Source organism: Anolis sagrei, chromosome 4 (genome assembly GCF_037176765.1).
Source record: "Anolis sagrei isolate rAnoSag1 chromosome 4, rAnoSag1.mat, whole genome shotgun sequence".
Classification (NCBI taxonomy): Eukaryota; Metazoa; Chordata; class Lepidosauria; order Squamata; family Dactyloidae; genus Anolis; species Anolis sagrei.
In genome coordinates this window covers 92,736,107-92,748,820 of record NC_090024.1, presented here as the reverse complement: position 1 = coordinate 92,748,820, position 12,714 = coordinate 92,736,107, and the positions used below count along the sequence as shown (strand labels likewise).

General features: G+C 44.1%; 1 protein-coding gene across 1 annotated transcript; it reads right to left on the bottom strand.

Moving 5' to 3' along the window:
- Nucleotides 1-1,811: 1,811 nt before the first annotated feature.
- Nucleotides 1,812-2,693, bottom strand: LOC137096850 (integrase/recombinase xerD homolog). The gene has a single exon (XM_067467081.1). It carries the CDS (start codon nt 2,691-2,693, stop codon nt 1,812-1,814), a length of 882 nt encoding a protein of 293 aa, XP_067323182.1.
- Nucleotides 2,694-12,714: the final 10,021 nt, after the last annotated feature.

Sequence of the window (12,714 nt, the reverse complement as noted above, 5' to 3'; positions counted from 1 at the left end):
TTCTCCCCCATCGCCCACTCCCTTTCTCTTTAATGGATCGACTCATTTCCAGCTTGACAGCATCCCTTTAAATATGTTTCACTGTCTGGGATATTTGCTGCCTCAGGTCTCCGAAGCTCCAGAAGATGTTGCAATGTGACACCGTAACATGTCTCTTTGGAATGCTAATGGTTTCCTTCCAGCTGTTTCAAGAGCATCTGCCACATGCAGCACACACAAAAGTAACACCAAGGGCACAGCCCATCTCATTACCTTCTGCTTGAGGATCAGCCTTCCTCCAGGCAAAGAGGGATCATTCTTCCAGTCCCTAAGGAGTAAAAGCACAGACATTCAGGTAGCATTAAACTGTACGTTTCAGAAACAATGCAGTGACATCTGCCACACAGTAGAAGATCCTCACAACAACAAGGAAAGGGGAGACATGTTTGATTTATTAGTATTAAGATCATGAGATCAAGAGGAGCTACACAGCCCTATGATGTACTGGGAGATGCCCTTATAAAACAAGTAAATAAATAATAAAACAACATATGTAAGAATGAAGGATCTGCCACAGTTTTGGAGGTGAGCCAGGAAGCAGTGAGTCTGGCTGACTTTCTTTGAGTGAAAAATCAGGTCACAGTTAAAAGTTACATAAAGCTTGGAAGTCCGTATGTTTTCTTTATTAGCTGTTACCGGAGCTTGGGAAATGTACTTTTTTAAATGCAGTGCAATCTGTCAACCAACATAGCTAGTGGTTATGCCGGTTATGAGATTGTGAGAGTTTTTGTCCTCCCACACCGAAATAACGAGACCACACAAAGCATTTGGGTTAAATATGGGCAACTTTATTTTGTTACCTAAAATAACTTTAACTGGTTTAGTCTCAAACTGAATTTGGTGAGGGAAAGCCGAGGCAGCGTCCCTGCTCGTCCACTCCTCGGCAAGCTGGGGAAAAATTCTGCTAGCCCTTTAACAAAATCTGGGCAATCTCCAATTCAAAGTGCAGGGAACCAAAATTCAATGTAACGAAGGCCATAGTCTCCCCTCTCCTTTACAGGCATTTCCTTAATCTCTGTTGCCAAAGTGAACCTCCTGAGAGTGTTTTGTTAATAGCCTCTTAACCTTGAGAGGGGGTGCCTTGCATGTAACTGTAATATCAAACTTTTATCTATCTATTTACCGCCACAGATTGGGGGCAAATGTCAATTTAGTCCCCATCCCCCACCAATTTGCTTAGACTGTTAACAATCCCTGCTTGTAAATTGGCCAGAAACATGTCAATACCTGAGTCTGAAAGGTGCACCCCATCCGCCCGATACAGTGAAGTGTCTTCGTGAGTAATTTGATCATGCGGTATGTAAGAACCCTTAGCTTGTGTCAACAATGCTCGAATGGCCCTATTGACCCTCTTTCTGGCCTTTTCAAGTTTACGTACATCACCGCCACCAGGCCACTTCAGGCGCGGAATCACAGCGGACCAAATAATGTGCGTATGGGGCCAACGCTCCCATATTTTCGCAAAGTCTGTCCGTGCATGCAAGTATAATGCCCTTCCTTTTAGGAGGCCCAAATCATTTCCTCCCAGGTGAATCAACAAAATATCCGGTGCTGGGCAATCACCGTGCAACCACAACATGGGAATCAACCCGTCCCATCTTAAACCTCTTATACCCCTCCATTCAACTGTGGCTAAGGAGGCAAGCCCCAACTGCTGGCCATAGGGACCTCTTCGTGCATGGCGCTCTGCCCAGTGAACATAACTATGTCCACAAATCAGCACCCTTCTTCTATGGCCAGGCAAAACTCCATCTGTAAAACAAAGAACAACGTTAACGGGGAACAGGGCGAACGTAGCCCTTATATGCATCGGATTTCCATCTCCCTAAACTTTTTATCCTCTCTGCGGCATAACCAAGGTTGGCTGCTGTCGATGCCGCACCTATTCGAAATGAATGAGTACCAAATTTAAGGTGACCAAGGCCTAACAGCTTCAACGCTTTGTCCGTGATGGACCAAAATTGATATTTAGTAAGCGGCCCACCATTCTGGTGACAAAAGAAATAACCTGAAGTGGGGCCCCTCAAAACTCTGAACTGGGTAATGGCCAAAACTGGGCAGATGTCAGCGTCGCTACATGGTGATAGCGAAATTAACGAGCCTTTGCCCCGTTGATCTGTTTTGGAAGATCTAACAATTATCCGTAATTGTTGATCGCTGATGGTGACATCAGAGAAAAGCAGTGCCCGCTGAGATAAATCTTTTTTGTTTGCTGGTATCAACTCACTTACTCTCAGTGCTCCAAAAAATGCGGTCAATGCCGCTGCGTGAAACAGCCGTTGCTCATAAACTGAGGAACACACCTGTACCCAAATTTGTTTTAGGCCTTTTAAAATATCCGGAGTTAGGGGTTGTCTATCATCCGCTGGGCAATGGCTTTCTCGTGACCAACCCGTAACTAACTTGTGTAGCCTAAAATCATTCGTATAATCCGGGAGACCTTGGGCTTTGAGCCAATATGCTAAAGCAGCTAATTTGGATCGAATAGTTTGGGGCGCTAAACCTCTTCGCCTGGAATATACACAATATTTGGCAATGTGATCATAAGGGACGGGGCTCACGTTAGGAAGGCCGTAATCTTGCCTAAACTCCTCAAAATCCTTAACTGTTTTTAGATAAGACTTCCTGGTATTTGGTGCTAAAGCCAGTGACATCCCCCTCAATATCTCTTCATTCCAACCTGCCAAAGATGGTCTGGCATGGGCTCCGGTCGGGCGTCTGCTGTGGGTGCTAGCTGTCTGAAACGCTCCATCTGCATACGAGACAGAGCGTCAGCCAGTGAGTTATTTACGCCCGCGATGTGAAATGCACGAAAGAGTATATTAAAGTTCAGGCAGTGAAGTGTGAAAAAACGAACCACCTCCATCACCCTGGGGGATCGGGATGTCAGTTTATTTATGACTTCTACCGTGGCTTGATTATCGCACCAGAAGTGGACCGTCGAATTTTGAAAACTTTTATACCAAATAGACACGGCCACTAATATTGGGAAAAATTCTAGAAAAGTTAGGTCAGAGGTCATTCCCAACTCGTGCCATTGTGCTGGCCATGTCTCGGCGCACCAGTGGCCATTAAAGTAAATTCCAAAACCTACTGATCCTGATGCATCTGATGCCACTTGTAGTGCGTCTTTCAACATCAGATCATGTCTCCAAAAAGATATGCCATTAAAATTGGATAAGAATTTCAACCAGATAAACAAATCCTCCCTGATCGACCTTGTTAGCCTGATATGGTGATGAGGGGAAGAAACCCCCGCAATGGCATCGCACAACCTGCGCAAAAAGGCCCTACCCGGAGCAATTACTTTGCAAGCGAAATTTAAATGCCCAATTAATTCTTGAAATTCCCTCAGGGTAGCCTTTTTACGCTGAGTAAAGTGTTGAAGTCTAAAGGTCAGATCAGTTAGTTTGTTAGGTGGCAGGCGGGAAAATTGCTTGATGGTGTCGATTTGTATCCCAAGGTACGTTAAAATTGTAGTAGGGCCCTCCGTCTTTTCTTCAGCTAATGGCACCCCGAGTTGATTTGTGAGGTCTTTGAATGAATGCAGCAGGAACTTACACTCGCCAGAACCGGACTTTCCCACAAACAGAAAATCGTCCAAATAATGAACAACTCCCTTGTTATTGGATTTGAACTTTAACGCCCATTCCAAAAATGAGCTAAACTTTTCGAAAGCGGCACATGATACCGAGCACCCCATGGGGAGAGCCCGATCCATGAAGAAAGCACCATCAAATTGAAAACCTAACAGCTCAAAATCTTGGGGATGAACCGGGAGTAAACGAAAGGCCGATTTAATATCGCATTTTGCCAATTCGGCTGCGTGTCCTCGGTTCCTTACCATGCGGATTGCAGCGTCGAATGACGTATATTGTACTGTTGAATGGTAATCTGGTATAGCGTCGTTCACCGAGCTGCCCTTAGGATAGGACAGATGGTGAATGAGGCGGTATTCACCCTGAGCTTTCTTTGGCACTATGCCTAGTGGGGAAACACGCAGCTGTGCTGTTGGGGGTGACTCAAATGGACCCAGGACCCTCCCTTCTTTAATTTCTTTATCTATTTTGTTTTTGACGACCTCTTCCATGCCAATTATAGACCTCAAATTACGTGCCCAAGAACTAACTCGGGGGCCATAAGCCGGGATACGGAAACCATGAGTAAAGCCGTCCAGCAAGTAGATGGCAGCTGTCCTATCGGGATAGTGTTGGAGCCATTCCTTCAAGGGTCCCAACCTAATTGGGCTGGGGCCCTTTTGGAAGGAAGGTTGAGGCTGGGTTTTTTCTTGGACCTTGGTTATCGTTTGTGTTTGTTCTGGGTGACTTTGCCTTGTTGCAATTTTTTGAGGAATGAGCTCCAGAACATATGGAGCATGTGTGCTGGAACTTGCAGTTTCGACGTGAACATGCTCCCTGGGCCACGAAATCCCAACACATGGCCTTTTGGCGCTGGGGCTGTTGTTGGGTGGCCCACTGCCGAAAGGGCTGTCCACCTTTGTTGTTCTGGATAGTGTGCCCACTATCAGCCTTTTCGCCTATGTTTGGCCTGGGGGGAGTTATGACGTCCAACCATAGTTGATCGTCGATGAGGTCCCATCGACTGGATGGGTAACGGGCTGCATCGAAGCGGAAACGCTTGTCATAAGACAGCCATGCGTTGCCCGTGAAATTGACATAGGCACAGTAAATTATATTTTGGTATTGTAGCAAGGATTTACCTCTAAACGGATAGGCTTCCATAAGGACGCCCGCATAAATCATGTAACATGCTAGCCAATTTTCCCAGTTGTGAACCACCCTTCTTTTCTTAATTTTTTCTTTCGTTTCATCGTCTAGGTCATCCTTGACTTTCTTGTCTAGCTCTCTAAAGTATAAAGAAAATATGTCTATATACTCGTTTTTCAAGATTTTATCAATTGTTTTCTGGGCCAAATGGGATCCCAGAGCAATTGAACTCATTTTTTGGGGGGAGGGCAATGGCCATTTGGCTGTGCCCCAAAACTGGTTGGCTTCCTCAGCGCTGACAAGCTCTGTGCTTGTTAGAGTTTGAGATGGCGTTTGTTGACCTAGTTGTGAATAAGGGTGAGTAGTAGTGGATGTGCCTAGTTGGGTATGTTGTGCCAGCGGCCCCCTTTGAAGCTGACTGTCGTCCCATGGCCACCCGCCCGTAGTGTTCGTACCTGTGGATGTGGAGGCTCGCTGTACCGATAGTGGGATGGAAGAGACAGCAACCACTGAGTCTCGTTGGTTGACTGCATCGGATTGCTGCTGGGCTGTTGATGATGTCTGGGTCACAGCTTGAACCTGGGGCTGTTGCAGCTGGGCCACTGGGGAGTCACTGTGGGTTGGGCGAGCATCCTCGGCTTCTGTAGACTGCTGTGCCGGCCGGCCAGCTTCTAAATTGGAAACACGGGAAAGAAGGGCTTTAAACATTGCAGCTTTACTTGCTCGCCTTGCTGGCCTAGGGCCGGCAGGCGCTGCAAGCCCTCTTTGCTTTTCAAGCCCATTGATGCGAATGAGCAATGCGTTGAGATCCTCAGCTGAAACGCCCTCGTCTTCTGATGAAGTAGTATCTGGTGGAGGAGGGCGCTTAGTCGGCGCCTTTTTAGCAGGGCCTTTGCCCTTGGGGCCCCCAAGATTCTTCTTAGCAGGCATCCTGTAAAATAAAGCGTAGAATAGGCCTATTAGTTAAATGTAAAGTTGTCCCAAGGTTTCAGCGGTTAAACTATGGAACGGAGCTCCATGCAATATTAAGTGGCCAGTGTCCTATGCATGGCGTTATGAGCGCAAGGGAATGTCAATTACAAAAGTTGCCGAGCATTAAGTGCATATCCAATAAAAGCCGTTCAACAGTGGAACTCTCAGTTAAGGATGTGGTGGGGGCTCCTTCTTTGGAAGCTTTTAAACAGAGGCTGGGCGAGTTGCCAAGCATTAAGTGCATATCCAATGAAAGCCGTTCAACAGTGGAACTCTCAGCTAAGGATGTGGTGGGGGCTCCTTCTTTGGAAGCTTTTAAACAGAGGCTGGGCGGCGCCCATTCAGGGTTGATGACTGAGTTATTTATTCAGCTTAAAGAGAGCGAGGTTGCCTGACTGGTCCAAATGTCACTTTAACTGATTGTTTTAATGGTTATGTGACAATTGAGTCAGGCCAAAATTCCCAATCCCCTCCCTTCTTTTTCTTTTCTTTTTTCTTTTTTTTTAATATTTTTATTTTGTTACTTTTATTATTATTAAATGTTGTATATCATAGTTATTGGTATTGATTTAATGTAGGATAACTGGTCTTAAACCTTTTAAGCATGAAGCCCCCACTGATAAAAAAGGGGGGGGGGTAAGCTTCCACAAACAGGCTTCCGCCTGTGATGATAAACCTTCAAAATGGCCGCCCACCCCAGCAATATGCCTTTTGACCATGTGTTGACTATCTAAAATGGCCCCCGCCATGTGGCCAATATGGCCGCTAGGAGGGGGGAGCGCTCTGCTGGCCAGAGCCAATCCTGGGCCTTGTTAGGAACAAAAATCTGCCTGCGTATGCTCATAACAAGGGGCCGCGCAGCAAACGCCGCACCTTAGCAACTAGCCCGAAGGCATAAGCCCGATTGCTAGGCCGGCAAGAGGCTGAAGGGCTAACCCACATGGCGCCGCTCTGGGATAGGTCACGTGGGTCAAGCGCAAACGCCCGCTGAAAGCACCCGGCGAGGCCTTTAAGGCCCTAATCGTGGCCTTAAGGGCAGCTGAGGGCCCAAACAAAAATGGCGCCAAGCGGGCCAATAGGCCCAACCGGGTAAGCGGCGCCACACGCTACGCCGGGGAGCCACAGGGGATGGCGGTGGCAAAGCGCCATGTGGCCCAAGCCCAAAGAGCCACCCGCGAGGGCGCCAGGCGGCTCAACGCGGCACGCATTGCGTGGCGCCAGCGCCCCACGCTGGCAAGGCCCCAGCAGCGGCCCGGAAAAGGAAAGGGCGAAACCCACGCAGCTCCCGGCCCAGGCCTCGAAGGGCCTAAACGCCAGCCGCCCCTCCGAGGATGGCGCGGGGTGCGGGGAGGAGGGCCCAAGGCCCGGCCTCCCACCCGCCCCAAGACGGACCTGGAGCTGCTCCTCGGAGGTGTTTCTCCCTCGACGATCGCCGGCGGAATGACTGGGAGGGCTGGCTGGGCCAGAGTTGGCTCCGCCCCCTCCCAGCACTTCCGCCGGAAGTGGTCTCTGGCTCGGCGAAGGGGACAACCGGCCTCACCAGCCCAGCTTCGCCGGACAGGTAAAGCCTTTAGTTACAAGATACAACCTTCCCAAATGCTGACAGATATAAGAGATAAGGGGGTATATATGCAAGCTTTGCTTTCTCATTCATTTGAATTGTCTTGCTTTTATGACCTAAAGATGAAGAAATAAATGGATTTTGGTATATTCTTCACAATTTTCTCCCATTTCCCCTATCCTGGGTATATCTTGGAGAAGACTATATTCGCAAAACAAGATGGGGAATTTGTCGTCGGGGGGGGGGGGAGGAGGAGAGAGGTCGATATCATAATGACCTCTGTAGGGTCCCTCAGGGCTCTGTGCTAACCCCCATGCTGTTCAACTTATACATGAAACTGCTGGGATGGGTCATCCGGAGTTTTGGGGTATGGCGCCATCTATACCCCAATGACACAACTCTATCACTCCTTTTCACTTAATTCCAAGGACACAGTTCCTGTGCTAAACTGGTGCCTGGCAGCTGTAATGGACTGCATGAGGGCAAATAAATTGAAGCTTAATCCAGACAAGACAGAGGTGCTCCTATTCAGTTGTAAGACAGATCTGGGAATAGGGAGTCAGCCTGTGTTAGATGGGGTTACACTCCCCTTGAAAATGCAGGTTCTCAGTTTAGGCGTACTCCTGAATTTGACTTTGAACCTGGAGGTCCCTGTATCAGCAGTGTCCAGGAGTGCTTTTGCACATTTAAAGCTAGTGGGTCAACTGTACCCATTGCTGAAGAAATCAGATCTGACCATGGTGGTTCCTGCCTTGGTTGCATCCTGGTTGGGCTACTGTAATGTGCCTTACATGGGGCTGCCTTTTAAAAGTGCTCGGAAACTTCCATTGGTCCAAAGAACAGCAGCCAGACTGCTAACTGGGGCTGGCTACAGGGAGCATACAAGTCCTTTGTTGCAACAGCTCCACTAGCTGCCAACATGTTTGCAAACACAATTCAAAGTGCTGGTTTTGACCTACAAAGCCCTATATGGTTCTGATCCAGTATGTCTGAAGGACCACATCTCTTTCTATGAACCTGGGAGACATCTACGATCTACTGGGGAGGACTTTGTCTCAGTCCTACCACCCATTCAAGCATGCTTAGTGGGAATATGGAAGAGGGCCTTTTTGTTGGCTGCTCCCAGGCTGTGGAACTCCCTTCCAAGAGAAACCAGAATGGACCCATCCCTGCTGGCCTTCCGCAGGTAGGTCAACTCCTTCCTCTGCCAACAGGCTTTTGGGGAAAGATAAGGGGAGTTTCTGGGACAGGTGGGTGAGATATGACTTTTAAAGGCCATTTTAAGGTATTTTCTCTATTTTAATTCAGTTTTTAACCACACTGTTATTATTTAATCATTTTTAAACTTTTGTATTGCTCTTTTTAAACTGTTTTGTGTGGATAGATGTTAGTTGCCTTGAGTCCACATGGGGAGAAAGGCAGAATAAATATAAATATAAATATAAATATAAATATAAATATAAATATAAATATAATAATAATAATAATAATAATAATAATAATAATAATAATAAATATTGCTCCAATAATAAAGTGGAATGAATAAGAATTCAAACTCAGAATGTTAAATCATAAACATTCCAAACTTTGGAAACGATTGAATGAATATTATTTCTGGTTTATTTCATGTTTCTGTTTATATATACACATCTACTTACCTGTGAATAATAGCAATCTATGTTATCTGTCTGGCATGGTGCCATTTATGTAGAACAGAGGGCTAGTTAATAGTGATTTCATCTGAAAAGCTATTATACTGGAGTATAATGTTGTGTGATTTCCAGGTTGTATGGCCATGTTTCTAGCAGCATTTTCTCCTGACAGTCATACAGCCTGGAAACCACATAACACTCCCGTGTTTCTGGCTGTGAAAGCCTTCAACAACGCAAGCCATTATACTTTATTTAGCATCCATAATGGTTCCCTCTCTAGGAACACACTCTCCATTGTTTATTCCATTTAAAACAATAGGTTTCACTATTATTCACAGTTTCATGGATCCACACATGTATCTCCCACAGATCCAGGGGTCCTACTATATTCAGAAGTTGTAAAATAGTACCAAAGTACATGCTATCATTTTAAGGCACAGTGATATTTTTATGAATAATATCTGGCAAAAAATGTGTGCGTGTGTGTCAGGAGGCTGATAGAAACAACTGGGATTTGTAAAACTAAATCAAATGAAATAATAATTCCACTCTCAAATTCTGGTCTTTCTTACATCAAATTTAATGTAATATAGATTTATTTAAACAGGATAGCAACTAAGGTCAAGCCAACAGAGGGTTTTTTTGTTCTGTTTAATTAGAATATAGGATTTTTTCAGTTAGTAGTTTTTCAAATCTGTTTAGTTCACTCTTATGTATATAATAATGAGCTTCTAAAATGTATATATAAGTGCTAGGATGTCAAAACGAATCTTCCAAATTTAGTTAGCAGCAATTGTTCCCATGAGAACGATTTATGCTAGTGAAACTAAAAATCCTAACCCTTAATTTTCATTCCCAACAGCAAGCAAAGGTTCACATATTTCTTTTTTCTTTTTATAAACAAAGGACTCAAGGTTAACAAAGCCAATCAATCTTAACAATATGAGAAATTGCAGTATGTTGAGAATACCAACTAGCAATATATTAAACAAAATACAGAAAATAGACAAATCAAGAAACCATGAAAACCAGTTGTAAATTAGAATGAGAGGAAACAAGAACTTTAAAACCATTCAACTCCTGTCATATTAAGATATAGTTTGCCAGCAATAAAGGACATTATTGGCATCACCTAATGAAAGTTCTTGAGATTTTCAAAATTGGAATTCATGTGGCTGTCCTGTTTGTTGAAATGCTACTTTTAGCAGCCTCAGAGAGTATGATGTCCCTGTTGTTTCTTCCACCCAGAATTTTTACCCAGATTCTCTCATACCAGCTTCCAGGATTTATGTCATGAATCTCCACGTCCTTAACATGAAGTGCTGCTGCTCCTCCTTTCCTGCCTGGTCTATTTCCCACAAATAGTTTGTATTCTCTATTGCTACACTCCAATCATGAGACTCATACCACCAGTTTTGACTGATGCCAATGATATCATGTTCTTGTATTAAGGGTTCTAGTTCTTCTTGTTTATTTTCCATGCTCTGAGCAGAGACACCAAAGACTATGGGTATACTTTCAACTGCATATTTCAGTTGTTTTTCCTTCTCACTGTTGTTTTCTTGTACTATTTGCTCTAGAATTGTTGGAACATTATCTCCTGTCAAACTCTTCCCTTCAAGAATACGGCCTCCCCCTTCAAAAATAAAAGAAAACTCTATTTAAAGCCCTCCTGACTATACATATATTTAGAAATGTATCTCTTTGTAACAAAACCCTATAAGATTCATTGAAATATTTCATTGTGGGTTAGACCTTTAAGTCTATTGAAGATAGTAGACATTAAGGTCAGACAGGGAAACTGGAGGTAGAAAGTATGGCCATTGACAACTGCATGAATCTATGTTTTTGTCATGCTGCCGTTTGTGCAATTAGCAACCACTTTCAATTATATCTGTTGAAGAGGTGACTATTATGTAAGACAAATAAAAAAAGGATAGCAAAGTAATATGTTTGAGACAGCTGAATATGCAAATGAATCTGAATTGTTAGGAGGTTTCCTGTCTTCCCCAAGAATATTCCAGGATTATATGGAATTTGGATCTAATATGATTTAATTCCTGTGAAAATGTAATACAATGGATGCAGACTGGATTGAGCTTGCCTAGCATAAAAACATAACTTTCTTTTTTGTAACACTGCAAATAGAAGGGGGAAAGGGGGGGGGAGTTATTCTAGATGGCCTCACCTCTCCTGAGGCCATTTCTAAATATACATGCCAACCACTCAGAGACAATGGCACTAGTGACTTTACGATAAGAAAATCAGCAATGCCCCCAAAGTCAAAACTTAAGCTGTCAGGAGAAGAGGCTCAATTACACCTTTCTGCTTGGCATTCATTGTCCCTGTTCTCCTGTCCAGCAGTGGCCAGAATGAGTACATTCAGAGAAACTGTGCAAGAAGGCCATGGGGTGGCTTGTGGAGCCATCCATCTCCTGTCATTCCATTCCCAGCTTCTGGCAGTCTGAAAGGCACCTTGAAAACAAAGTTCTACACTGAACCAGTGAGTTAAGCTGAGAATGAACACACAAAGCACAGCAGGACTATTTTTTTTAAAAAAAATTCTTGAGAAAGCATATACTTGAGACAAGAAAGGATACCAAAGTGGGAGTGGGAGAAGAGTCAACAAAATTACTCCAGAATTTTGTAACATTTTAATGAGGTGCATTATTCAACCTATCATTATGCAAATAGCCCAAACTTCTAATATCCTGGATGAAAATAAGCAATCAATATATTTCAGTGTGACAGCTTTCAGCCATCACCTTGGCCTCAAAACAGGAAGAGTAGCAACAATGCTATGCTGCTAGAACAATATGTGGGCTATTTGTGGTGGGGATTTAATTGAAATGTATCCTTCCTGTTTCTGAGAGGTTTCTTGGATCATGGCACCAAAAGACACTTTGTGTAATGAATGTATGATATTTACTCTGGACTAGCAAGATAATGATGAATATATAAATAATGATCATGTCAACCTGTTGTTGAATGACACTGCTATGGGGTTTGAAAAGAGAAAGGTTCATCTGTGGGTTATAATATAACAATTACAGAGATGGAGGGGGTTCCCTTGGGCATATTTGACAGAAATATGTACTACTTTCTGTTTCACATACCTATAGATAATCTGAAAGGTCACACAGAGAATTTCTGTGATTTTCAGCTCTGCATCAAGCAAATTATGAAGTATACATTTAAGATAATCTCTGGTGTAAAGACATGAGTATATTTGCTATTCCGTTTTTAAAGAAGTGGTTGTGTGAAAAGAGACCAGGATCACATAAATATTTGAGCCAGGTATACCTGTCCCCTTCAGACAGTCATAAAATGAAAAGGTGAGAGTGGTAAATTTCTTTTCATTAATATAAATAGCAGAGGAGAATTGTGGTGTGTAAGTATAAGGGCCAACATGGGATTTGGGGAATACAGAGAAGAAGTGGGCCCCGTGACAAAGCCTTTTGGCACAGAGTGCTGTTCTTTGAAATGTCAGCTGTTAGGGCTGTGCAAAATGAGCTCTTACTATTGTGGCTCTTTTGGCTTGGTTTGGCCAGCTGTAATAGCAAAGGCACCCCTGCCTTTTTTCCTGTTTGCAACAGACTACGTGGCTGCTGGAAATGGCACCCAAATAAGTGGTTTCATAAATCTTATGCCCTAAAAATGATGGAAAGGGGAGCCTCAGAAGTTCACCCACTGCTGTCAATGGGCTGGATCTTCCTGGAGTGAAAACTGATATTTCTGCTACCGGATTACTGGACCCTCCAGT